Source organism: Camelus ferus, chromosome 6 (genome assembly GCF_009834535.1).
Source record: "Camelus ferus isolate YT-003-E chromosome 6, BCGSAC_Cfer_1.0, whole genome shotgun sequence".
NCBI lineage: Eukaryota > Metazoa > Chordata > Mammalia > Artiodactyla > Camelidae > Camelus > Camelus ferus.
In genome coordinates, this window is record NC_045701.1 from 92609666 (window position 1) to 92636532 (window position 26867).

At 52.1% G+C, this 26867-nt stretch overlaps 2 protein-coding genes across 2 annotated transcripts in view; both read left to right on the top strand.

The window, feature by feature from the left end:
* TDRD9 (tudor domain containing 9) overlaps positions 1-8475 on the top strand; it is a 70971-nt gene extending 62496 nt beyond the window's left edge. The window contains exons 33-35 of the mRNA XM_032482795.1: positions 1085-1203; positions 6311-6383; positions 7653-8475. Of these exons, the coding sequence (XP_032338686.1) occupies positions 1085-1203; positions 6311-6383; positions 7653-7754 (294 nt within the window). The 3' untranslated portion in view covers positions 7755-8475. The remainder of the gene's footprint in view (positions 1-1084; positions 1204-6310; positions 6384-7652) is intronic.
* A 274-nt stretch (positions 8476-8749) lies between these two features.
* Positions 8750-26187, top strand: LOC106730036. The gene is made up of 5 exons (XM_032482906.1): positions 8750-8910; positions 17555-17612; positions 18319-18408; positions 23381-23533; positions 24570-26187. Exons 1-5 carry the CDS (start codon positions 8750-8752, stop codon positions 25119-25121), a joined length of 1014 nt encoding a protein of 337 aa, XP_032338797.1. The 3' UTR covers positions 25122-26187.
* Positions 26188-26867: the final 680 nt, after the last annotated feature.

Consider the following 26867-nt stretch of genomic DNA (forward strand, 5'->3'; position numbering starts at 1 on the left):
GAGGAGACCTGGGGGAGGTGACAGCGGGTGCAGTGTGGTGCCTGTGTCCGGCCCAGGGACAGAAAGAGGATGCGGAGGAGAGCTGCCAGGTTCCCGTCGAGCTGGAGTCCAGTGCGTAGCTGTGCACCAAAGTCGGCCTCTCGGCTGTGACAGGCGTTCCCGGGGGCGGGTGGGGCTCTGCCGGGAGCTTGGACTACCCCAAGTGGAGGGTTTATGAGAACCCCCGACACGGGCAGGTAAGGAAATGGGTGCTGTGCCCGTGGGGGCGACACTCCTCAGGGTTCAACGGGCCACACGGACGAGTGGCAGCAGGGCCGCAGGGGTGAGAGGGTGAAGGGGGCCAGTTACGCGGGGGCGGATGGTCCCCAGACTCACGGGGCCATCGCTTTGCAGCGCAAGTGCTGAGTTGCTCTGCCGCACGCCTGGTGCTGGCACCTCGCTTCCCACCAGTTTTGCCTCGGCTGAGACACAGAGTTGGGGGAGTACGTGGTCATCCCTCGGCACCCATGGGGGCTGGTTCCAGGGTCCCCAGGCACTCAAGTCCCTTATGAAAGGGGGTGTAGTGTGTGCATGTGACCTGTGCACACCCTCCCATGTGCTTTAAATCGCGTCTAGGTCGCTTGTAGTGCCTAATACGGTGGAAATGCTGTATGAATAGTTGCCAGCGCGTGGCAAATTCAAGTTCTGCTTTTTCGAAACTTCTGGGATTTTTTCCTGAATTATCTGGTCCAGGCTTGGTTGAATCCACAGATGCAAGGAATCCGTTCCTTGGTATGTGATACAAGTAGATTTTGAACTGTGTAACCCATCAGTTAAACTTCTACTTTAAAATGTAATAGTTTAAAAAGTGTGCTTATGCTGAAAAGTCTGAACCTTTCTTGCTGAATTGTATTTTTTCTGTTGTTACTGCTTCTTAAATTATGATAGTGGTTATTGATGTTATTTGTGTTGTTTTAATAATTTGTTCCGGAAACCCTACTGATGATAATCATACGAATATGAATGTGAATGCTTATGAATTAATGATACGTGGAATGAAATTCAGTTACGGTAGAAGCATGAGTACTTGTGTTGTCATTTACAGGTTAATATTCTCAGGGCCGCTGTTAACAAGCTGGCATGTGACGGACCACATGGACCCAAGCGTCTTGGGCCTGAAGGGATCGCACAGTTGCAGGATGACGCGCGTCAGAAACTTCTGGGGTGAGCTGAGTGATGACATGGGTTTCCCTCCTTCCTTGCGGTCAGCTGCCTTAGCTGTCTGGACTGTGAGTGCTCTGAGCTGTGTGTGATGTGCCGGGTAGGGCGTCTGGAGTGGGGTTCCAGTGCGGGAGGCGGTGTCCAGGAGGCGGCAGCTCATGGGAGAGCAGCCAGCTCTGTCCTGGGTGCCCGCGTCCAACAGGACACAGTGGGCACGTGCGGTGTGGGTGATTTGAGGAAAATGTAGTAGAGAGACCCTTTCAAACAGCACAGGCAGGGCAGAGGGAAACTGTGGTGGGCTGTGCAGTGCCCACAGGTAACAGTGGGCGCCTTGGGCCAAAGGAGGCAGTGGGGCCTGGGGTGGGGGATGTGTGGAGAGGACCACCTGCTGGGACCTGGCCCCTCTACTAAGCTTCCCCCAGGAAGGTGGTCTGGTGATAAGCATCCTGCCCCACCCTCACCACTCGCCGGACTCCCTAGGACAGGGGCCTCGTTGGTGCAGCCCACGAGCCCAGGTCAGCCTGGACAGCTAGAGGAGGCCGAGGAGAGTAGATGGGGTCGTGGAGGATCAAGCTAGAAGGCTCCCGGTGTGTGCGGCCCTGCACCCTGTCTCACCGCCCTCCCAGGCCAGTGGCAACTCCTTCCTTGCCTAGAACAGTGTCCTGTGCTGCCGGGAGGAGAGCTGTGTGAGAGCGGGTGAGAGAGGGATTAAATATACAGAGCTGCCTTAGTGACTGTGAGAAAGGCTGATTTTCGTTTTCTCTCTTCATTTTTTACGTAAAAATATTTTTACGCGAACTTTGTGTTGATATTAACACACGTAAAGTGTGTTCGCACACAGTGAATGCGCCAAGTGACCTGCACTTGGATGGAAACCATGTTATAAAAACATTCAAAGTGCTTCTAAAACTAAAAGAAATCCACCCAAAATGCATATGGGAAGGAGCGGAAAGTCAACGAGATGCCAGATGCTGCCCGTTCTTGCACAGCTGTGCCTGGCAGCGCAGGACCGTGACCTGCTCCGCTGCTTCTCCTCACAGCCCCGCCCAGCGAGGTGACTGCGTCCTGAGCGGTTAGGTCGTAGACGGGGCAGGGGATTTGGGTGGCAGTTCAGGGCTTTCAGTAAGTTTGTAGTTCTGCTAACCATCACCACATCTCAGTTTTATAGTATTTCTATCATCCCCACAAGTTCACTTGTAAATATTTTAAAACTGAATCATGGAGATAGTTACACACTCTGTAAGTTTACCAAGATTATTAAGTTGTGTCCTTTAATTAACTTCTGGTATATAAATTATACCTCATTGAAGCTGTTTTTAAAAACATAAGTTCTTCCTGCCCATTTGTAAGCAACTCCTGTTCCCACCCCCAATTCCAGGCAACCACTGACCCGCTTTCTGTCTCTCTAGACAGGCCTTCTCTGAGAGTTTTACATACATAGCCTAGTGTTTTCTTCAACAAATCTGGCTGCTTTCGTTTTGCATAATATGTTTGAGGTTCCTCCGTGTTGTAACACGTTTGTTCTTTTTAATGACTGAATAATACTCCACTGTTTGTACCTGCCACGTTTTGTATATCCATTCACCAGTTGATGAGATATTTGGGTTGTTTCCAGTATTTGGCTGTTGTGAATAATGCTACTATAAAAAGCCATGTGAAGTCTGTGTGTGAACATATATTCTCTTCCCTCTTGGGCAGATGTGTAGAAGTAGAACTGGTAGGTTGTGTGGTAAGTTTATGTTAATTTTTTAAGAAATGGACAAACTTTCCCAAAGTGATTCCCACATTATAGCCCCACTGGCAACTTGTGACAGTCCCAGTTTGTGCGCCTCTGTGCCGGCACTGATATTGCCAGTGCACTCTTCATTGTCAGTCTGGTGGAATTATGGCAGTACCTCAGTGTGGTTTTACTTTGCACCCTTTAAGGGCTGATGATACAGAGCATCTTTTTATCTCCTCATTAACCAGTCATACACCTTTTCTCATACACCTTTGCCTGGTTTTTTAATTGGGTTGTCATCTTACTACTGAGTTGTGGAAATTCTTTATAAATTCTAGCTAAGTCTCTTATGAATATGTAACTTGCAGACATTTTCCATGTCTTCTTGATTGTCTTTTCATTTTCTTAATGACGTCTTCTGAAGAACACACGTTTCTAATTTGGATGATGTCTCCTTTATCTTTCTTGAATGGATTATGCTTTTGGTGTTAAATTTGAAAAATCTTTGCTAAACAAGGTCACAAATGTTTTCTCCTCTGTTTTCCTCTAACTCTTATATTTCCTTCTTGTATTTACGTCTTTGATCCATTCTGAGATGACATTTGTAGATGGTGTGAGATGTAAGAGTCTTAAGTTCACTTTTTTTCCACATATGAACATCCAGGTGTTACAACATCATTTTATGAAGAGCTGCCTTTCCCCCCGTTGAATTGCCTTGGCACCTGTCAGAAGTCATTGGCCGTAAATGTAAAGGCTTATTTCTGGGCTTCCTATTTTGTTCTGTTGATTTATGTCTGTCTTTAATAGTAAGTCTTCAAATGGAGGGTATCAGTCCTCAGATTCTGTTCTCCGAAATTGTTTTTACTGTTCTAGATCCTTTTCCATATAAATTTAGGATCTGCTTGTCAGTGTCTCTGACAAGCCTTGCAAGAACTGGGGATAGGGATTGTACTGACTCTGTAGATCAGTTTGAGGAGAATTGCCACCTTAACAGCATTGACTTGTCCAATCCATGGAAACAGAGTGTCTGTCAAGTATCCTGTAATTTCTCTTTAATGCTTTTTTATGGCTTCCAGGGTGCAAATCTTGCACTTTTATTAAATTATTTCTAAATATTTTAGTCTTTATTGATGCTACTGTGAGCTAAATTTTCTTAATTTTTAGGTTGTTCGTTACTGGAAACGAACAAGTGCTTTTTACGTGCTGGTCTTTTACCCTGTGGCCTGTTACACCTGCTCATTAGTGCTGGTGGTTGTGTGGGTTCTTTAGAAATTCCTGCATTCAGGATCACATCTGTGGGAGAGAGTTTTACTCCTTCCTTTCCAATCTGTATGTCCAGAATTCCTTTTTCTTGTTGTTCTAACGCTGGCTGGAACCCTCGGAACTGAGCTGGGTAGCAGTGGTGAGAGCGCAGTGGTGAAAGCCTCTGCCTGCCTTGTTCCCAGTGCTACAGAGCAGGTGCTCAGCCCTCACCGCTGAGTGTGGTGGGAGCTGGGATGCTTGTAGAGGCTCTCTGTCGGGCTGAAGGGGTCCCTGTCGGCCCCGGTTTGCCGGGAGCTCTACCAGGAGAGGGGTCGCGTCCCGCCAAGCGCTCTCCCTGCATCTAGGGGATGACCGTGCCTTTCCTTTCTCTCTTCTCTTACCCGATTCATGGTGGCGTATCAGTCGCTTCTCAGGCGTTAACACTAACCTTGTGTTCCTGGGATGAACACCACATGCGATGTAATTCTTTTTATGAACTTGCTTGCTACGTGTTTTTGCTAAGAGTTTCCCATCTGTGTTCACGAGGGTTACTGGGTTCTGGTTCTCTCGTGATGTCTCTGTTGCATCGGAGTCAGGCATGCTGGCCTTGTAGGGTGAGTTAGGGAGCATCTCCTGTTACTTTCTGAAGGAGCCTGTGTATTTGATGGAATTTACCAGTGAAGCCATTTGAGCTTGGAACTTCTCTTTGTGGGGAGATTTTAAATTACAGATGCAATTTCCTGTGTTTCAGGTCTAGTAAGATTTTCTGTTTCTTTTTAAGTCAGTTTTGGTAATTTGTGTCTTTCCAGAAATTTGCTCATTTCATTTAAATAGACTAATTTATTGGCATAAAGTTGTTCAGAATCTCTTTTTTATAATTCTTTTCTTTTCTGTACGGTTCATAGTTATGGCCCTTTTTTTTTTTTTTTTTTTGCTTCAGATTTGAATCATGTGTATCTCTTCTCTTTTTTCGTGGTTAGCTTAGCTAAAGTTTATCAACTAACGTTTGTTTTGTTCATTTACTTCCCCGCCCAGTGGTTATCCTTTTTCTGTTTCGTTGATGTTCACTCTTATAATTACTATTCCCTTACTTCAGATTACCTTGGGTTTAATTTGCTCTTCTTCTAGAGTTCAGGCAATTTTGAACTCTTCCCTGGCTCTTACTTTTCGCCAGGGCTTTCCCTCCAGTCCGCCAGGGCCGCGTGGAGAGCCCTCGCAGCCTCCCAGCCTCCCAGCCTCCCAGCCTCCGTGGTACCCTCACTTCCAGGCTCTCCGTCTTGCGTTTCTGGATTGTCCTTCTGTCTGCTGCTGGCCGCGGGCGGGGCCATGGCCGAAGGCTCGCAGAGCTGTGGGCTTTCTCTGTTTATTGCCTGCTGAGTTTGCTGTTTTTACTGACAGTGCTGCCAGGCATGAGGGCTTTTACCCTCTAGTCCAAGTCAAGTAAACTCAGCCTGGCAGTGAAGGTGTTGTCTGCATGGCCAGCCTGGCCCTGGGACACTGGGGGGCCAGGTTGAGCCGGCACGGTGGGCGTAGGTGGTGGTGAGAGTAGCCGCGAGCAAGAATCCAGACTCCGCTGTCCTTCCCTGGAGGTCAGCAGTTTTTCCTGAATGAATACTTCTGAACTTGTCTGATTTTGGTTAATATCCTGAGCCTTCAGATGGGCTTTTTGGACGGTTTTGTTTAGTTTTCTAGTTGTTTGGGGCGGAGGTGCAGGGAGACGTGCGGACCTCTTTACTCTCTCGTTACTAGAATTCTCTGTCTCTGCCTCTTTATGCTGATAGTATTCCCAGCTTCTCCTGTATGAGTAAGTGACAGAAAAAGATCCTGTTACATTTCCCAGAACCTGGCTAAGTGATGCAGCGAAGTGTGGTTGTGGGGCAGTGTCCACGGGTCACTGAGCCAGCACCCAGGACAGTGTGGGGCTTATAGACCTGCTCTGCTCCATTTTTTTCTGTTTTTGAATGTTTAGTGGATTAAAATAGTCTCTGATCATAACTACATAAATTTTCACCTTTGAAAAACTTACTGGAGTTAGAATTCTGAGGGACGGTATATAGGATTTAAAATTCTTTTTAAAAACCACAGTAGTGTTTTCAATTACTAATAATACAATTAAGATAACTTAAACTCTCTTTCTTTAAATTTTAGTTTGTTCTGTCAGTTGAAACCAAGAGAGAGAATTGTCCCTAAGTGGCATGAAAAGCCGTATGAGTGGAATCAGGTGAGTGAGAGCAGCCTGCCGCCAGGACCGAAGGGAACAGGTGCGCCGTGAACTCGGGGTCTCCGGAAAAGGGTCGGTGGAGGCTGCTGGGAGAGCGGAAAGAGGCTGGTGGCAGAGAGGTGGTTCTGTTGGTTAAGGGGGCGATGTCACAGACCCCACAGGTGGCTTGTATCCATTCATTTTAGATAAAACAGGTGCGAGTGTCTGGATGAGCTTTTAGGTACATTGGTGGTTGTCTTAGTTTGCAACGTACCATTGCCTGGGTAGCTCACACAGCAGAGATCGGGGTACCAGTGTGGCTGAGGTCCAGTGAGGGCTGTCCTCTGGCTGGGAGCCCTCCACCTTCCCATGGGGTCCTCATGTGGCAGAGGGAGTGGGGACGAGCTCCCTGGTGTCTCTTCTCATCAGGCACGAATCCTATCATGAATGCCTCCCTCGTGACCTCTAACTGCAGTGACCTCCCAGAGGCCCCGCCCCTGAAGACCATCATGGTGGGGATTTGCTCTTCAGTGTGTGACTCTGGGGGACACAGTTCAGTCCACAGCAGTTGTGAAGTAGGGCAGGGCCCTACCTATCTCTAAGGTTTAAAAAATAGAGTAAAATGTGATTTCAGGGAAAGGAACTCAGGGAGGAATTCTAAGCTTTAACCCCAGAGTCAGAGACGTCTTTATAAACAAACCAGCTGGGGCACTAGTTCCTCGTCCCTTTGGCAGTGGAAGTGAGAAGGTGGCCCCGGAGAGTTTTCCCACCTGAGCCCAAGAGTCACTTGTGCCACAGGATGTCCCCCTCCATGTGCTCCACGACCACTTCCCTCCTGAGAGCCCCGAGGACCCGTCACTGGAACCAGCTCTGGCTGAGCTCTGCCCCGGCCGCTGGGGGCAATGCACAGACTCGGGTCTCCCGCAGACTTGGCAGAGGGGTTTGAAGCCAACGGTGGGACTGAATTTGAAAGCAGAATTCCAGCTGAGGTTGATGTGTTTAGAAAACATACATGCTTTCAGTGCGCCTGAAGCTCCTGTTCACATATACACAGGAAGGAGATTTCCGAGCCAAGATGACCATGTTATCAAAGGTGAATTAGCAGCTACAGAGTATTAACTGCTGGGAGAACAGAGAGGCATTCTGTAAATAGTCTTGGAAAACTGAAAGAGTACTTTCTGCTGTCTTATTTGTCTCTGTATATGTGTGTGTAGAATTTTATTTATTTTACGTTTTGTCTAGAAAAGCCCCTCTGCAGAGCCTGACTGGCCCTTTTCTCTGCCCCACTAGGTTGATCCGAAGCTGGTCATGGAGCAGACTGACAGGGCGAGCAGCAGAAGCAAGAACACCTTCCTATACCAGCTGCACAAACTCATTGTCCTCAGTACCTAGATGTGCTGCGGTGGTGTTCTAGCTCCTCCTGGGGACGCTCAGAGGCCGATAAAGGCTCCATCCACCACCTGCCTTCCTCTGATCTGAGTGTCATGGTCTGTCTGCTGCGTCTGAGAGGCCTTCTCTGTCCTGGCCCCTCTTCTCTTTGGCTGGTGGCCGGAGAGTGGTGTTTCTGTTCAGGTGGGAAGGATTGGAAAGCCTGGTCTTTTCTAGAAACAGAAAATCACTGTATTAAACATTTCGGGAAAAATTACTCTGAAAGAAGATTTTGTTTGGAAAAAGAGCTATATTTTGCAGTAAATTTCTTAAGGTAGCTAATGTCCGTGTAAGGTTCCATAGTGTGCTTGTATGTTCTATTTTGTTACAGTGACTTAAACCTGGGGTACAGGAAAAACTAGGGCTCCCAGTTTAGCCCAAGGGAAAAGCCCTGGTTTTTTTGTTTGTTTCTATTTTTCAAAAACCATGTTGCATTTTTCTGACTTTTTTCCCATGGGGGAAGATACCTAATTTTGGTTAAAACTACTTCATTTTTGTATGTTTTAGATTTTCACTTAAGTTTCAATTCTTGGTACACATTTTGGAAATTAGAGATTATCTGGCCACTAGTATATCTATGTTAAAACAATAAAAGCATGAGACTAAGTTTGTTTATGACAGAGGAGATTAAAGTATGTTTCATTCTAAAAATTTGGAATTGATAAAACTGATAAAGGAATGGAGACTTTTTTCTAAAAGAACTTTTGTCAGACAGCGTCTCACCGGAAGAGCAGTGCGGAGGGCGACAGCGGCAGGCAAGTGGAGGGACCGGGGCGGGTCCCTGGGCAGGTGGGGGCCTGCGAGGAGGCCGAAGAGCACGCGCCTGCGGTCCCCACGGGGGGACACGGCCGGAGCTCCCGGAGAGGACCGGGCAGCCGCCGGGTCTGGGGGCCGCTGTCCGCTGGGCAGGCCCGGTGCCGTGTGGGCTTCTGCGGGGCAGCCGGGTGGGGAAGCCGGCGATGCGTGTGCGTCCGTCCGACCTTATGTGCACCGACCTCCGCTCCCGTGTGCCCGCCTCGCTCGGCTGCTTCTCGGGGCAGCTCTGGGCAAAAGCGGTCCAGCGTAAGACAGGAGGCGGTGCCGCCAAGCCGGCAGCTCAGGCCCCCTGCTCAGCTTTAAGGTGAAGATCTCACCTGCCTTTTCAGACGGGCGTCTTGAGAAAAGAAGCAGGGTGTTTGGACCCTGCTGTCTGCTCTTTGCTCTGCGGGTGTGTGCACGGCGTGGGAGTGGCCGCGCGGGCTGATCTGAGCTCTCCGCTGGCTACTTCTTAGTCAGTTACGTGGATGGTTAAAAGTTAAATAGGACCAAATAGCACCCGAGGCTTGTTAAAAAAAAAAGAGACCCAGTTTTTAAATTTGTTTCTAACCCTCAAAGGAAACTGTTGTAACTCTTATTTTTTTCTGGAATCGCCTCCATCTTGCTAAGTATTTTGTTAAGTGAATTGTGCTTTTTCATGATTTGCGCTTCAGTCGCTAGTTGCCGCTCGGGTGGGTGACGGCTGCGCTCCTCACGCGCGCTCGTCGCGCGCCCGCGGTGCCGCCGCCGCAGCGGTGCTGCGGCCTCAGTCGGTCGCCGTCCTTCGTCACGCTGGCGTTGTAAACAGCGTTTTCTCCAAAAGCAGGTGTGTATCTGAGCGCATCTCCTTCCACACAACTTTAGCTCAGAGGGCAGTTGCCTTGCCTTTCACGTGGGTAATTCTCTAGCCACACTTCTCAAGAGGTGATTTATGTGCTTAGTAGTCACGTGTCCGTGGTACGACGAGGAGGCGCTAGAGGGGCGTGGCCAGTCGGCCTCCGCCCGCCCCGCCCACCGCCCAGCTCTCCCCGCGGCGGCCGCCTCTCTCCGCCCGCGCGGGCGTTCAGCGGCTGTTTGCCGAGCAGCATCCGCGCGGCCGGCCCCGGGGCACAGGCTTCCGGACACCGACGACCCACTGGGAGCGAGGTGTGCCCGGTTTCCCGGTCCCGGCGGGGCTGACGTCACAGTGGGCGGAGGCGGAGGACGGACGGCTAGCCCGTCCTCAGGGAGAGCTGTGAGAGCGCAGAGCGAGCAGGGGGGCGGGCAGGGTGCGCTGGCTCTCCGCGTGAGGGCCGCGGTGGACGCCCGCCCGCTCGGCCGCGGCAGCGCGGAAGCAGCCGAGGTGGTCCGCGGGCCATGAGGCAGGCTGTGTCCAGCGAAACGTCACTTACGGAAACAAGCGGGAGCGCGCGAGAGCAGGGGAGCGGTGCTGCGCTCTGGAGAGCCACCGCGGAAAGCCTTTCTGGGGGGCGGCAGGCAGGTGTCTGGCCTGGGGGTATCTGGGCAGCAGGTGTTCTGGGCAGAGGAAAATGCCAGGGCCCTGAGGACGCAGCACGTGCCTGGGGTATTTGGGGACCAGCTGAGAGGCCCCCGAGGCCGGAGCAAGAATGGTGAGGAGGTGAGTCAGAGAGAAGCAGGCTTCTCCGAGTCAGGCGGAGGGAGGGCTCGCAGAGGGCTGTGAGCGAGAGCGTGAGTTGTTAATACTCCTCTGTTACCGTTTAATGCCCGTGGGATCAGTGGCGATTTACATTTGTTGCTTTTCCTTGGTTAGCCTGGCTAGAGTTACCAGTTTCATCGATCTTTTCAGAGAACCACTCGCACGAGTGTTCTCTGGTTTTACCCGTCTCGTAGTTGCTGCTCTGATCCTCCTCTTTCTTTTCTCTGCGCTTTCTGTTCGTGTGTTTGTTACTCTTCTCTAGCTTCTCCAAGTGGAGGCTTAGAGGATTGATTTTAGAGTTCTCTTCTTTCTAGCGTAAGTGTTTCAATGCTGTAAATTGTGCCACATGTCACATATTTTGATAAGTTGTGTTTTAATTTTCATTTAGTTCAAAATACTTTGTGGGATTTCCCATCTGTCTTTGCTGTTGACCTCTGGTTTAATACCCCTGTGCTCTGAGAGTTCTGTTAAACGTGTTAAGGTGTGTTTTACGTCTCAGAATACAGTCCGTCGTGGTGAACGTTCTGTGTGAGCGCGAAAAGAATGTGTGCTCTGCTGCTGTTGGGTGAAGTGTTCTGTGAGGTGCCAGTTAAATCCAGTTGATTGACGGGGCCTTTACTGACTCTCCACTCGCAGGATCCTGCTGGTGGTGGGAGGACGTTGACGTCTCCAGCCATACATGTGACGAGTCTGTTTCTCCTAAGTCTTCTTAGTCTTGGTCACAGGGGTCTTGACACTGTTGTCGTTAGGCGCGTGCACGTTAAGCCTGGCTACGTCTTCTTGGAGGACTGATCTTTTTCATCGTCGAACGCGCTCCTTCATCCTAAATCGTCTTCTCCGTCTCAAGGCTCCGTGTCTGAAGTTAGCACGGCTGCTGCAGCTCTCTTCTGGTTTGTGTTAGGATGCTGTGTCCTTCTCCAGCCCTTTACTTTTTAAATTTGGGGAAACTCACGTCTCTTACCATTAACCATTTTAAAGTGTACAATTTAGGGTGTTGACTGTATTCACACCGTTTCTCCTTTCCACCTGTTTTCATTACCCAGAAAAATGCCCGATACCCGTTCACTAGTCACTCCTGTTGCCCCTTCCCCCACTTCCCGCTTACCCGTCCCCTCGTGCCTGCTCGCCTGCCTTCTGTCTCTAGGTTTGCCTACCCTAGGCACCTCACGAAGGAGGCTCACGCAGCGTGGGGCCTCTGCTTTGCTCGCTGAGCATAATGTGTGTTTGAGGTCTGTCCAGGCTGTAGTATGCATCGGTACTCTGCTCCTTCCGTGGCTGAATGATTTCCTGTTACTGGTGTACAGCAGGGCCGGTTTGCCTATTCATCCACTGATGGGCGTTTGAGTTGTTTCCACCTCTTGGCTGGTGTGGATAATGCTGCTGTGAACGCTCACATCCCGCTTTCAGTGTGGACGAGAGTCTTTATTTCTCTCGAGTGCACACCTCGGGCCAGCCTTGCGAGCCGGACAGTAGCTCTGTGTTTACCTTTATGGGGAGCCGCCAGACCGCTTCCCACCATTCTACATTCCCACCCGCGGTGTCTGGGGGCTCTCATCTCTCCACACCCTCACCAGCAAAGGGTACTTGTGTGTCACCAACCCCCCCCTTTTCTTAGAGTGATGCCATTGTGGTAGGTATGAAGTGGTATCTCCCCATGGTTTTCATTCTATTTCCTTAATGACCAGTGATGTTGAGCATCTTTCCACGTACTTGTTGGCCATTTGTGTGTCTTATATTCAAGTCCTCTGCCTGTTTCACAGTTGGTGGTTTTGCTTTTTGTTGTTGAGTTGTGGGAGCTCTTCGTGTATTCTGGATGTTGACGCCTCGTCAGATACGTGGTTTACAGGTGTTTTCTCCCACTCTGTAGGTGGTCTTTTAAAATTCTTGATGATGTCCTTTGATGCAAAAAGGGTTTTCTCCCACTCTGTAGGTGGTCTTTTAAAATTCTTGGTGATGTCCTTTGATGCAAAAAGGGTTTACTTTTGAGTAGGTTTAATTCAGCTATTTTTCATTTTGGTGTTAAATCAAAGACTCTATTGCCAAATCTGAGATCGTGAAGATTTACTCCTGTGTTCCCCTTTCCCAGTAGTTTTATAGTTTTAGCTCCAGTTGTTGATCCCTCCTGAGCTGAATCTTTATACCTGGAGTGAGGTCGAGGTCCAAGTTCAGCTCAACGGAGAACAGAACGCACAGGTAAGTCAGGACTTTACTACCAACCTTACAGAAGTTAGACGTGTTGTAAGATTTATTGCTGTGAACAGTTCTACACCAACAGACTAGGTAGTCTAGGTGAGATAGACAAGTTTCTAGAAACACTCAAGAAGAAGCAGAAAATCTCAGCAGACCATCACAAGGAGAGACCGCGTAGGTTAGAACCTCCCAACAAAGAAAAGTCCAGGAACATGTGGCTCCGCTAGCAGACACCGTGCGAAACAGTCATGGGGGATTAGCACTCATCCTCCTGAAACTTCCCAAGGAGGAGGAGGAGGGAGCACTTCCTAACCTGTGAGGTCAGCGTTAGCTGGCTGCCTAAGCTAGACAGACAGCACCGGAAAACCACGGACCAGCCGCCCTCTTGAGTATAAACGCAGACATCCTCAAAAACAGCAGCACGGCGAATCAGACGGCACGCGGAAAGGTCACCCACTGTGATCCCCCGGGGGCCTGCCCTCAGCATGTGGCTGTCCCTCCAGGGTGACAGAGCCTGGGTCTGGCTTCGTGGCCCTGCCTGCACAGATCCTTCCCGCTGGGCGGTGCAGGGAGTGAGGGAAGCCCCTGCGCTGTCACCCTGTCACCGTTTGTGCCTCGTGGTTTGGCTTTCAGTTGTCGGTGGTGGTGATGTTAAACACGTGTGGTGAGCCTGTGGGGGGGGCAGGTACCTCAGCTTTCCTGACACTCAGGACTGTGGGCATAAAGAACTCAGACGTGTGCAGAACCTGGTGTTTTTGAGGCCAGATTCTTCCTGTTGTCTTGCCCTCCGGTGAACCCCGCCTGATGGGGACAGGCCCCTGGCTTTGTGCTTTTGTTCATGTTGTTTTGGTGAGGGACACGGGAGGCGGGCCGTCTCCTTGTTTTCAGCCCTGCTGAAGGGCACCTCACTTGACCTTGATATGGCCACCCTCTGGACTAGCCAGGAAGCGGACACGGCCTCGGTCATTGGTACTTTTTCTGACAGTATCTGTTATGAATTACAGCATGAAATGTAACGGGCTGGTAAGATGGATTCCAGGTAAAGAACTGAAGAGTCGTATCTGGTTGGTGACATTAGGGAAAAGGAAGCCAGGTAGGGATCGTCAGTCTTGAAGCCGTGTTCAGTGGCAGTTGTTACTGTCTAACAATGGATAGAACAGTCATCTTTATAAAATCTAATGTGTGGGAAAAATGGCTGCAGAAAAACCCCACAAGGACAGAAGCTCTGACTGATAAAACCGTAGCTAGAACCCACCACCCCAGATGTTCTCTGGAAGAGAGTTAACCCCAGTGGAAGATCTTTTAGGAGGAAAAAAAGAAAGAGGAGATTAAAAGAAAAAGAAAAAGAAACTCACTACATTGTTTAGAAAGTTGAACAGGGAATTATACAGACGTAGTGAAGTTCCTTCCAGAAAATGCTTCTCCCCTGAAAATCCATCCTTGCTGGCAAACGCCGACTAGCTTGTGCAGACTCAGACACACGTCGTCAAAGTGGTGTCCGGGGGCAGGGAGCCTTGTTGCTGAGGTCTCCTCCATGTCTGGTTGCTGCCCCGCCCTGCTCTGTGACCCAGGTGCACATCACCTCAGCAGTGCCGCCTCCCCAGCTGGGGGGGCCTCCGGTCCAGCCTGCACGTGCCTCCCTGGCTGGGGGGGAGACTCCGGTCCAGCCTGCACGCGCCTCCCTGGCTGGGGGGGATCCTCCGGTCCAGCCTGCACGCGCCTCCCTGGCTGGGGGGGGCCTCTGGTCCAGCCTGCACGCGCCTCCCTGGCTGGGGGGGGCCTCTGGTCCAGCCTGCATGTGCCTCCCTGGCTGGGGGGGAGCCTCTGGTCCAGCCTGCACGCATCTCCCTGGCTGGGGGGGCCTCTGGTCCAGCCTGCACGTGCCTCCCTGGCTGGGGGGGGGGCCTCCGGTCCAGCCTGCACGTGCCTCCTCCCTGACTGGGGGGGGGGGCCTCTGGTCCAGCCTGCACACAGCCTGCAGTGGCTGCTGTGTCACTGCTTGGCCTTGCAGCCCGGGCCTGGGCCTGCAGGGCAGTTTCTCATCATTTCCTGAGCATGTTGTATACTTTGACATCCTCTCCTTACATGCACTGTTCTGCTTGGACTGAGTCCTGCCCCTGCTGGCCCCCCGGTGAAACCTCCTCTGTGCAGCCCACACAGGCGTCCTTTGGCCTGCAAAGCTATCTGTGAGTCTCTGGGCACAATTAAGTATCCCTTCCCCTGCGTCGCCCACATTTGCTTATGCTACCAGAATTAAACAGTTCATCTGTTTCACAAGCGTTTTGGGCTGCCTTGTGGGGATTTTGGTTAAATGACCGAGCCCTTACTAAGTGGTAAGCCTCCTACGAGGGGACTTTCCACGTTGTGTTACAGGTCTCTGAAGGGCAGAGTGTGTATTGTGTTAATTTCTGAATCTCACGACCTGACACCTATTTGATATTCACATACGGGTTTGAGGAGAACCCACAGTAGTTTGGGGAGGGATTACTTTTCTGTGGGGGAGGGCCTGCCCACGACTGTCCAGGGAGGAGAGGCTTAGACGGGCAGCCCCTGCATGGAGGGGCAGCACGTGCCCCTGCCGTTGCTCACAGCTGACGCCGTGGGGACTGGCAGCTGAACCATAGTGTCGGGGACTGGTGCCACTTAAAGGAATGAAAACTGGAAACCAGCAGCCAGTGTTCGCTTAGATTGCAGAGCAGCATTAGGGTGTCCGCGGTCCCTGTCATTAAGATGCGGTAAGCTCGGCAGGTGGAGTGACTGACCCAGCTTAGGCCGAGGTCCAGCTCTTTCTGCCAATGTGACGTGTACCTGTGTGTTGGGGTCCTTAGGACCACCTCCAGGCGTGGCGGTTCACCGGCAGGACTCGCGGGACTCGGGTGTGGTTGTCTCTCAGCCCAGATTTCCTGCGGTGAGAGGCTCCAAAGGGAAGAGGCATACAGGGCAATTCCAGGAGTCCTCCTCTGGTGAAGCCACACAGGTTGTGTTCAATTCGTCCAGCAACGAGCTGTGACAACTTGTGTGCGATGGTGTCTGCCAGGAAATTCCTTGGCGTCTCGGTGCACAGGGTTTGTGTCAGAGGCTGGTCACAGGGGCACCCTCTGCCCCACGTGTACCATGATTCCCATCTCTTGGCTCAGCATACACCTCGAGTGTTTCCGCAGACAGTTCAGGCACAGTGAGCCATCCTAGCAGTCAGGACGGCGGGGACCCTCCCAAAATCTCAGCTCCCAGATGCTCCTGGGTGCCGGGTGATGCCAGCCTTGCAGGCACTTCCTGAGGAGCCCCGCGTCGGGCCTGCTGTGTGGGCTCCTGCTCCACAGCCTGTCTGCATATCACAAGATGCTTGGGGAAGGCTTCTGGGTGCAGGCTAGAGATCCAGAGTCATTAGCTTATCTCCATGGCAGTAAGAGCCTAGAAAACGTTCTGTGTGCGTGGTGAGAAAATAAACACGTTTCAGAGTAAAGGTGTAGGACCTATACCCATATGAAGAAGACAGATCTTACTGAAAGACACAAAACCCAAGCAGGTGGAAGCATGTGTGGGAGGCTCTATACCGTGAAAGGTGTCGTTGATATGCAGATACGGTGCAGCTCCAGCAGGAGTCCCAGTGAGGTGTCTTGTTGGAATTGGATAAAATTACCTTAAGATGTTTGTGGATGAAAAAATGCCTGAGGATTGACTCCTATTCGCGGGGCAGGGGAGCCTTGCCTAGACTGGGAAACCAGGGGCCGCTCAGGAAGGCAGAGGCAGACGTGGTCAATGTGGGAGAACGTACGGCCAGAGATGCCATGACCCGGCCGCTGTTGGTTGGAAAATGCTTGTGATGTAGATGACAGAGGGCTAATGCATACTGTACAAAAGCCTTCTAAAACTTTCCAGGAAAGAACAGCAGTCAAACAGAAACACAGGACAACTGTATGGATGGGAGGCCCAAATCCTAATGGCCAAGAAACGTGGAAGTGCTCAAGCTCTTAATGGTAACGGGCTAGAAGCCAGGGCGCTTCACCCCACACGCTGGCGGCAAGGCTCTGGAAAGTGCCGTGTCGTTTGTTGCTGGTGGGAGGTGGAGGAAAACAGTAGTTACAGTTGCTGGTAGGTTATGAAGTGTTTTAGCTTCTTTGGGAATCAATCTGGCAGCACCCATGAGCGTTGAAAGTAGGCCTCTCCTGTCGCTTTGGTAAGTTGGAACAGCCACATGCACGGCGCGAGGCGGAGCAGCAGAAGCAGTGAGCTCCCATGGAGGGGAGCCAGGGAGGTGTGGCGTGGACGTGGGGTAGAGTGTGCTCTGTGCCAAGACCGAGTTCGGGGTCACAGCCATTACCTGAAGGGGTTTCCACGAGGAAGGGCACGTGGGAGCAGAAAGATGCAGAAATGCACAGGGTGTCATTTGGAAGTAAGCAGCTGAAACCCCCACTTTACAGGTACACATGTGTGCTGGTACATGTCTGGGTGGGGTTGAGAGCACAGAGGAATGTGGAAGGACAGGTTCTAGAGAAGGACCTCCAGAAGTCACCTGGGATGGGAGGTGTGGGAGGGCCCTTTTCATTCAGCTTTCTTCCTGCTGCTTTCCTAGAACTCAGACCTGATGACGGGAGCTTCAGCAGCCATCTTCAGCCCTGAGGCAACCTTGATGGTGGAAGCCACCCACAGACAGTGGCAGAACCTGGTTCCTGTCACCCACGGAGCCATCCCACTGGCCCTACCTGGACCGCCCTCCTCTAGACTTTTTTTACCTGAGAGGGAGGTGAACTTTTTAAAGCCTCCATTGTTTTTGGTCTGTGTTACAAGCAGCCAAGCATAGTTCCTGTTTGATATAGTACGTACTTTAAAAAAAAAAAAGCTTGAAAATTAAAAGAATACACATTCAGTCAACAAAGTGCTCAGTTACACGAGGAGTAGTGACACTCATGGCGGACCATGCACATGGCTTGGTCCTGGATGAAGTGTGGTTGTGCGTATTTTTTTGGACCTGCCTGAATTCCACATAACTCTTGACCCCTTGCCTCCCACTCTGAAAAGCCCAGGCTTCCTTTTAAGAGCACGGACTCCAGGTCATCGGAACTCAAGGGAGTAAATACTAAGCAGCTTGTCTCTCCAGCCTGAAGTTACCCTCTGCATTCAGGAACACGAAGGATGGGTCCGACCCGGGCCCTGCTGCGCGGACACCAGGAGCCAGGAGGGTGAGGTGGTCCACCAGTGGGCAGGTGCCACGGGAGCTCTGCCTGCAGACACGTTCCAGGACACCCCCTGGTCCTGCTTTTGTGCTGGAACGTGATCGCAGAACATTTAAGCTGAAGAGAGGGATGCTGTTACAACCTCAGAGGAGGGGTTCAGTGTTGGAAGCCGTTGAGCAAAGACTTAGAGGAGCCTCACGTTGGGCTGAGCTGTTTAAGCCCTGCAATTGGGGGGCGGCACATTTTCTACATTTATAATATTTTCTTGCTTAAATTGCATTTCATAATGAGCTACTTAGACGGTTCAGCAAACCCAGTCTCCTAGACTGAGACCCGTGGAGCCGCGGCGCTGCCACCTAGCCATTTCCCATGGGGTTGCAGGTTTTGCCCCCACTGCTGGCGGTCCTGATAGCAAAGCTTTGGAAGCTTTTCTAAATGCTAGCTTGCAAATGACTAATAGTAGGGAATACCTAATAAATGAAATAAAAAAGCTGAGAAATCATGATGAGAAAGCAGAACTCCCAACTTTATGGAAGCATTTTTATAAACATTGTGGAGAGTTATGTAGGTTTTATTGTTTGTATATTGTTGGTTATTTAGTTTTATTATAGAATAACTTGATTTTGGATTTTATAATGTGCAAAGATATTACTAACTTTTTGATGTTCTCTCCTTTTTTTCATATAGCTCTAAATAAGAGGTTATTTTTTAGGTGAGGTATAGCTTATACACTTGGAAGCATACAGGTCCGTGTCACAGCTCAGCGAGAGCCGGAGGATTCACGCGGCCGCCCTGTGCTAAGGTAACAGACTGTTTCCATCCCCACGGGAAGCCCCCACGCACACGGCAGCGCTGGCTGCCCCCTCTCACGGTGGGGGGGCCCCGGCCCCCGCGGCCCTGGTGCGGATGGAGCCCGCGGTGCCGGCGCTGGGGCGCGTGCATGCGTGCGAACTGGGAGCTGGTTCTCTGACTGTTCACTGTACAAACACACCAGTTGTTTATCCTCTCTCCTTCTGATGGGCACGTGGGTCGTTTTCACTTTGCGCCCATCATGAGTACAGTTGCCACGAACAAGTCTTCACAGACGTGTGTTTTCATCTCTCCCGGATGGAAGCCTCCGAGTGGTTGGGTCAGGGTCGCAGAGCAGAGGGTGGTTTAGCTCTGAACACCACCGGGTTTTCCGAAGTAGTGGCTGCTTCGCGTCTTCTCTTCCCGTGTTCTTTAGAATTCTGTTCACCCCTCTGAGGAGTTACTTGCCTTTTATTCATCATTTATCTTACATTTTACCCGTGTCTTCCTTTAGGAAGTATTTGTTCAAGTCTCGTGCCCATTCAGTGGGGCTTGTTTGTGTGTTTACTGTTGAGTTGCAGGAGTTCTTTATTTAGGATTTAAGTTCTTTGTCAGATACATGTTTCAGAAACATTTTACCCAGATCTTTCCTTGTGTGTTCGTTTTATTGTGCTAAAACCAAACAAAAATTACCATCTTAACCATTGAAAGATGTTAAGTGTATTTATATTATTGTGAAACAGATCCCCAGAACTTTCTCATCTTGCAAATCTGAACCTCTGTCCGCATTGAACACCACCTCCCTTTCCTCCTACCCCAGCCCCTGGCACCTCCTGCTCTAAGTGTGTCTGCTTTAGAGACCTCGTGTAAGTAGGCTAACACAGCATTTAACTTTTCGTGACTGACTGACCTCGTTTAGCATAACATTCTCGTGGCTCATCCATGTTGCAGCATGTGCAGAATTCCCCTCCTTTTCAAGGCTGAGTAATAGTCCGCTGTGTGGACAGGCCACGTTATCCTGCCATCCACCCGTGGGCACGTGGGGTGCGTGCACCTCGTGGCTGCTGTGAATAGTGCTGCTGTGAGCATGGCTGCAGGTACGTCCTCAGGATGCGGTTCCTGGTCCTCGTGCATGTGCACCAGAGGGGGGGTTGGCGGGCCGCCTGCTGGCTCTATTTGTATTTTTTGAGGGAACTCCATACTGCTTCCCATGGTGACTGCTCCTTTAACACCCCACCCTGCGTGCACAGGCTTTAAGTTTGTCTGCATCCTCGCCAGCACTTGTTGTTTTCTGTTTGCTTGGTCACTGTCATCCACTGGATGTGAGTTGGTCTCTCCCTGCAGTTACGATTTGCACTCCTCTGATGATCCGCGATGCTGAGCACCTTTTCATGTGTGCATGGGTCATTTGTATATAATCTAGAGAAACGTCTCTCCAGGTCCTTTGTTCATTTCTTAATTGAGTTACATGATTTTTGCTGAGCTGCAGGGAGCCGTTATACATTCTGGATATTAGCCCTTATCATGATTTGCAAATATTTCCTTTGATTCTGTAGGTTGCTTTTTCCCTCTGTTGGTTGCATCATTTGATGCACGAAAGTTTTTAAGTCTGATGTAGTCCCGTTTGTCTCTTTTTTCTTCTGTTGTCTGTGCTTTTGATGTCACAGCCAAGGACTCACCGCCAAGTCTAGGGTCACAAAGCTTCCCCCGAGGTTTTCTCCTAGGGGTTTTGTCAGTTTCAGGTCTTACATTTAGGTCTTTAATCCGTTTTGAGTTATTTTTTATATGTGGTCTATTCATTTTTTTTAAGTGTCTTTAGATGAACAGTAGTTTGAGCTTTTGATGTTTATCAGTGTAAAATTTTTATTTTATGGTTAGTTCCTTAAGTTTCCTGAGAAATCTTTGTTGAAAACCAAGTCACAAAGAAGTTCTTCTGTTTTTTTCTAGAAACTTTATAGTTTTAAAAAGCCTTTTATACTTGAGTTTGCTACCGTATCAGATTAACTTCCGAGTTGGTGAGGTAAGGGTGAGGATTTTTGCTCCATGCGCCGATCTGGTTCAGCTAGTCGGAGCTTCCCGCCATGGGGGGCGCGGGGGTAGTGGTGCGGGGAGGCACCACTGGTTTCCACTCAGGGATGACAGATGTTCCCATCCAGCTGGTCAGGGCCTTCAGCTGCCAGTCTTGTCCTCTCTGGAGACTGTTTGTTTGTTTGTTTTGCTGAAAATGTGCTATGCCACCCAAGTTCACACTTTCCTCCAGCAGAAACGTGTGTCCAGTGACCCATCCCGGCCCCGGGCTGGCTGAGGTCTCCTGGGACTGGACCCCAGACAGGCAGAGACCCAGCTGACCCCGCTCACGGTCAACATCAGCTCCCTGGGACTGAGGCTCTGGCTCTGGGTCTGGTTGCTCCACACCACCCCGTGGAACAAGGGGCTGTGTTCCAGCCTCAGGACGTGGCCGCACTGGTGCACCTGCAGGGGAGCTGGGCCTGTAGGGGAGGGGGGACATCAGCTTAATATTCCCAAAGCCCTTTGTCACACGTGCGGCACAGTCTTGGTGTGCGAAACGTACTTCTGGTCTCTTTCGGGTTCCTCCGCCAGATCCTGGAGTGGGGGCAGCCCCCCCGCTCCCCCAGCAAGCAGCTCTCGGGCCCCAGCAGGGTGTCTGAGAGCTCACCTCAGCCCCCACAGGTTAGGGTTCAGCCCCCCAAGGCCGTCTCCTGCCCCTCAGCTTCAGACCCCAGCTGCAAACCAAGGCTGTCACCTGCACCTCTGACTCGCTGTCTGTAACTCAGAGGCTCCACGACCCCCTCAGGTTCAGCTCATTTCCTAAAGCGGCTCACAGAACTCAGGGGAACGTCTCAGTCGCAGATACCAGGCTATGACAAAAGGACTGGGAAACCTCACTAAAACGCGGTGAGGGGGCCAGGAAGGGGCCCTCTCAGTAGTGCCCTCCCGGTCGGCAGAGCCTGCTTTGGACCTCTGGGGGCAAGTGCCTGAGTTCTGGCGGCAGGAGGCCTAGGCGCCTCCCTCCTGGTGGGCGAGCCCCGGGTCTCAGCGTCTGCGCCCACCAGTGAGCCTGGGAGAAGCGGGGGGACGCGGACGGGGTACGTGGGGCAACAGTGTCCGGGAGGATTCTCGAGTTGCCCTGAGCTAAGGGGACCCTTTGGGCTCCACCACACTCAGCTCAGACTGGCCCCTTTGCCAAAGATGCTCTCACTCTTGTCCCCGGCCCCTATCCCCCGAGCCCCTCCCCAGCCCCATCGGGTCGGATTCTGAGGCTGCCTCTCCCTGTGCCCCAGGCGCACCCCAGTTCCTGCTCTGTTCTCCAGCTTCCTGTCAAGGAAAAACGAGAATCAATAGTCAATCTAAGAAAAAAGTGTGAAATTTTATTCAAGCCAGTCTGAGGATTATAACCCAAGAGGCAGTCTTTCAGAAAACAGTGAGGACTCTTCTGCCCAGTTAGAGGCCAAAGCGCAGTTACCTAAGTTTTTGAGGAAACGGTGATGATACAGGAAAAAAGTGCGGGACGAGCGGAGGGCCGTGTCCCAGGTCCTGGCTGGTCTCTGGGGTGCGCCCCGCCGAGGTGGGTCCTTGGCTTCACGCGGGAAGAGTCTGAGCGAGCCACGGTTACTCAGACACGCGCCAGAGACAGCGCGGCCTGTCACTCGGAGGGAGCGCGGCGTGAGGGGGGTGGGCGCTGGTTTTCCTGGGCTCAGGCACCGCCTCTGCTAACAGGTGGGAGCTTATTCCAGCCACTTTGGGGAAAGGGTTAGGAACTGGGCCACGGCCCACCTTGTGACCTTTTATGGTCAGCCTTGGACCCGTTCTGCGCCTATGGGAGTGTCACTGGCCATGCTAATAATTACAGTGAGCATATAATGAAGGTCAAGGTCTGCTGGAAGTCAAATCTCCCGCCATCTTGGGCTTCAAGCCTACGGGAGTTAGATTTTCCACCATCTTGGTGCTAATTGCTGTGTCATTCCTTGAATGGCCGTGCCCTGCCCCCTTCCCTCCTGTCTCAGTGCCACATCAAAGTAACTTACTGATGGATTGCATAGTCCGCCCAGGGGAGTAGTGGTCATTGTGACCCCTTACAGGATTGAGAAGGGAGTGTTATCTCCTGAGGAATTACCTTGCTGGCACCAGGAGGAAACTTTTTTTGGCAAGCAGGCATTCCCTGCCTTCCAGGGGGACCTCGTTAACGTATAACACAGGTGCGCAAGCACACTGAAGGGGGTTTATTCCACCATTCCTCCCTGACAGCCCTCAGTTTCCACTCCAGCCGTTTGAAGTGGTGCCTGTTGCCTCCATACAGCTGCCACGGCCCCCACACGGTGTCCCCAGCCCCCACAGCTGCCCCTCGGCTGGGGGACCCTCTCCATGCCCCGGTTCTCTCAGCTGACGAACAGGAGCATCACTCTCTGCCTCGGGGTTGGAACCAGGGTGAATGCATGAGTATCTGTAAGCAGGGCGGGCGTGTGGAAGGGTGAGTGGCACAGGAGCTGGGGGACCCGTGGCCCCCCGGGCGCCTGCAGCGCTGGGCTGGGGACCTCATGCGGGATTGCCTGTGCTTTTCTTGGAGGGCTTATGAGGGGCTCCCTTCCCTTGACAACTGTCGTGTTCAGAACGTACAGGAAGGGCACATGTGTGGTGTGGGCCAGCGTGTGGTGTGCCCTCGCCTGTGGCTGCCGGTAGCTCTGTGCGGAGTCTTCACTTGCCTGTCTGGAGGGGACCGGCTTGTGGACTGCTGCTCCAGACCCGTGAGGCTCCCTCCCAGCCTCAGGGTGGAGGCGATGATCGGGGTACAGGAGCCTGACCCCGTGAATGGACTGAGTGTGGCGGGGGCAGGGGTTCCCCGCCTGCCCCTGGAAGGCCAGCAACCATGTTGATCCCTGGAACCCTGTCCACCGGCTCTCTCCTGGCTCTCCCCTAGCTTGTACCTGAGTGAGTGGTGTGATTGTTCCTGAACACTTTCCTTACAGGAACAGGTGGGCCTGGGCCGCATTTTGCCTGTGAGTCACAGTTTGCCAGCGCCTGGTCTGGACCCGGAGGGCACATTGGAGCGTGGATTCCCAGGGTCCACCCCAGAGTTTCTGAGTCCGGCAGTCTGGCAAGTTTGCGTTTCCAGGTTCCAGGTGAGGCTCCAGACCAGACCCATGCTTTGCGATCCTGCCCTAGAAGATGAGGAGGAAAAGGCAGTGGGCACGGGAGCCAGCGGGCAGGCTGTGGGCCGTGGGGACCACCCAGGGCACCCCTCCCCCTCTGTCCCTCTGTCTAGGGTGGGGCCGGGCCTCCTATTTGCACGCAGGAAGTGGCTCTAGCAAGGGTGAACATGGGGAGAGAGAGAGAGAAGAGGGTCCTCGGGATCCCCGGGGGTCCAAGAAACAACTTCCTCTGAACAGCTTGAGAAATAAAACATGAAGGCTTGGGGAGGGGGATGTGAAGGGGGGGGCGGTGGCCTTGGTCTGCCCAGGTCCTCCTGACTCACCTCCTGGTCTTAGTGCCACTGGTGAGGCCTGCCCAGTGGAGGAGCCCTGGGGGTCCTGGAACAGCTCCCAGTCCTGGGAGAGGGTCAGGGTTGGGACGGGTCCTAGTCCTGAGGGAGAAGGTTGGGGACAGCTCCCTGCTCCCAGGAGGGGAGAGAGGATTGGGGGCCACAGAGTCAAGGAGCCCAGTCCATGTGGGAGAAGCCGGTGCCTCCAGCCGGGGGCAGAGTGGGCACTGAAGCAGCCCTCCAGTGGGGCATTTGTCCCCTCCGCTCCTCAGCTGGGGATCAGGTTGCTCATTCATGGGCATCCCCCACCCCCACACTCGAGCCCTGGTGCTGGCCCGCCGACCCCTGGCTTCTTCCCTTCCTGGCCTCATGGCTTCAGGCCGGGCCTCGAACTCCACTTCCACTCCTAGGCACCTGGTTGTTGCCATGAAATCACCCCTGTGCTCTTGACTCCAGAACACAGCTATTTCCTCAGCGCCGTCCAGGTGGCATCTCAGACACGATGCACCCAGCACCTGCCACCTCACCTGGCCCCACACTGTCTCCACTTGGTAAAGAGCATCTCATCAGAGGTGCTGCTCTGGCCCACACTTGAGTCACCCTGACTCTTCCCTTTGCTTTGTGCCCCAAGCTTCAAAGTGCATCCGCAGTATGAGCACCTCTCACTTCCTCCGCAGCCGCTGTCGCTCTCCTGCCGGACCTGCAGCAGCTCTCCTGACCCCTCTCGTCTGCCTCTCTCACAGCAGAGTTTGAGGCATACCAGCCCAGCCCTCTGGGCGCTGGCAGTCACATTTAGGCTTAAATCCAGTGCCCTGACCTGGCCCCATAGCCCCTTAGCCAGCATCCCTTCTGTCCAACGGCTCGTCTTGCCCTCCTGGGCATTGTCCAGACTCCCCAAGCTCGTTCCTTCCGGGGCCCTGGCACCTGCCCAGGGTGCTTGCTCCCTGCTTAGGCTCTGCTTGAACACCAGCCCTTCAGAGAGACTGTCCTTTGCCACCCTGCTGGAAATAGCCCATCTGTCTCCACTCGCTGTTGTTCCTCACAGAACTTGTCACTCACCACCTGACACCGGAGAAGGGTTGTCTGTGGCTGCCCCTCCCCAGCAGAAGGTAAGGAGACTGGGGGCCGGGTCCCTGGGGCCTAGAGAAGCGCCCGGCACAGAGCAGGCACGTGTGCTCGTGTGGCATAAATGGTGCAGTAAGAGAACTTTTAGATGTAGGAAGCTGTAAGCGAAAATACAACTGAAGCAGGACAGAGAAGGCTGGCAGAACGGCTGAGCTGCCTCAAGACAGCTGGCGTCTGCAAGGGGCGCTGAGTCTACACCCTGGGGGAGAAGCCACTGCTGAGATACCACCAGCGAAGGCCTGCTTGGGGCCCACACGCGGCTTCCTGGGACTTGCGGTAGCTGGTGGGTTGTTAGGGAATGGCTTCCCGAGAGTGAAACGTGGCTCATGCAGGCGGAGAAGGAGCGCGTGTGAAAGAGCTCACTCACCCTTGGGGAGGGCCAGGCAGGCGTTAGGGCCACTCGGGGAGCAGCCCCACGACAGACACACTTAGGAGGCTGGGGGGTGGGCAGTGATGTGAACTGCGAACAGGCAAAACCGGGCTCTCCAGGGAGGGGCTGAACTGTGTCTCCCCTGAGTTCACGGTGAAGCCCGGACCGCCAGCACCTCAGAATGTGACTGCACTTGGAGGTGGGACCTTGCACAAGGAGATTAGGTTCAAACAAGGCCCCTGGTGGGTCCTGATCCAATCTGACTGGTGTTGCTAGAAGATGAGGAAGTTCACAAAAAGAGACAAGCGAAGAGACGCGCGAGCACAGAGGGGCGGCCCCGGAAGAAGCCCTCGCTGCCCACAGCTCCCTGCGCGGCTCCGGCCCCCAAGCCGTGCCTCTGCTGTTCAGGCCCCGGGCTGCAGTACTCCTGTCAGACTAGTAGCGCACCCCCGGGCAGGTTCACTTGCTTGTGTGTAGACAAGAAGCACTTTTGCATTGTTGTCGGTTATCAAAATAACTTCTGTTGATGAAAATAAATTAATAGTCAATCTAAGAAAGAATGGAAAATTTTATTTGAGCCACCCTGAGGATTATAATCTGGGAGACAGTCTTTCATAAAGCTCAGAGGACTGTTCCACACAGTGGAGGTCAAAGCACAATTATAGTGGTTTTTTTTTGAGACAAGGTGTTATATGTCGAATAAAGTATTGACAGTTTAACAACCCAGATCTGCACACTCAGAGTAAGCAACGGGCCACTGTGACCCCCTACAAGACTGAGAAGGAAGGGCTGTCTCCTAAGAAGCTATCAGGTGCTGGGTCGTCCTGCCCTGTTACAAGATAAAGAAGGAATGTTAAGTACTCAGGAGGGCTGGCTCACGCCCACGCACCCCGCACCCCACACACTGAAGAGGAGGGAGGAGACCTGAAGAGGCAGAGGAAGATTTCATGTTAAAATTTTTTCTTGTCTTGCTATAAAATTTTATTTCATCAGTTTCCCCTTTGACTGTTAATCTTTTGATGGAGAGCATTAGGTGGTCAAGTATTTGGTCCCTCGATGGCAGGGCGGCTGCCCCCCTGCCCTGGGTCTTCCACGTCCCTCGATGTTAGGTGTTAACAGCCCGGTTCTCTGCTTCCCTTTAGAGGGTTGTATGAGCACGATGTCTGGCAAGGACTGATGGTGATTCCGTGTTGTCCAATAGGACTTACGCCACTTTTACTTTGCATGTGCGCTGTGCATGTTCATTAATTTATGGAGAAATATAGATGCGATCAGCAGTTTCAAGTTGTTTAGAGATCATCTTAATAGGAGTAGGTGATACACAGCATTGAAGGCAAGAAACTATCACTTTATGTGTTATACAAACTAACCAAAATTGACAATAGGCGTAACAGTGTTATTGGTAAAGGTGTAAGCCAAGAAGCTCCTGAACCAAACCATTTTCCTGGTATTTCCCCTAAACTGGGAGAGGACCATTCAG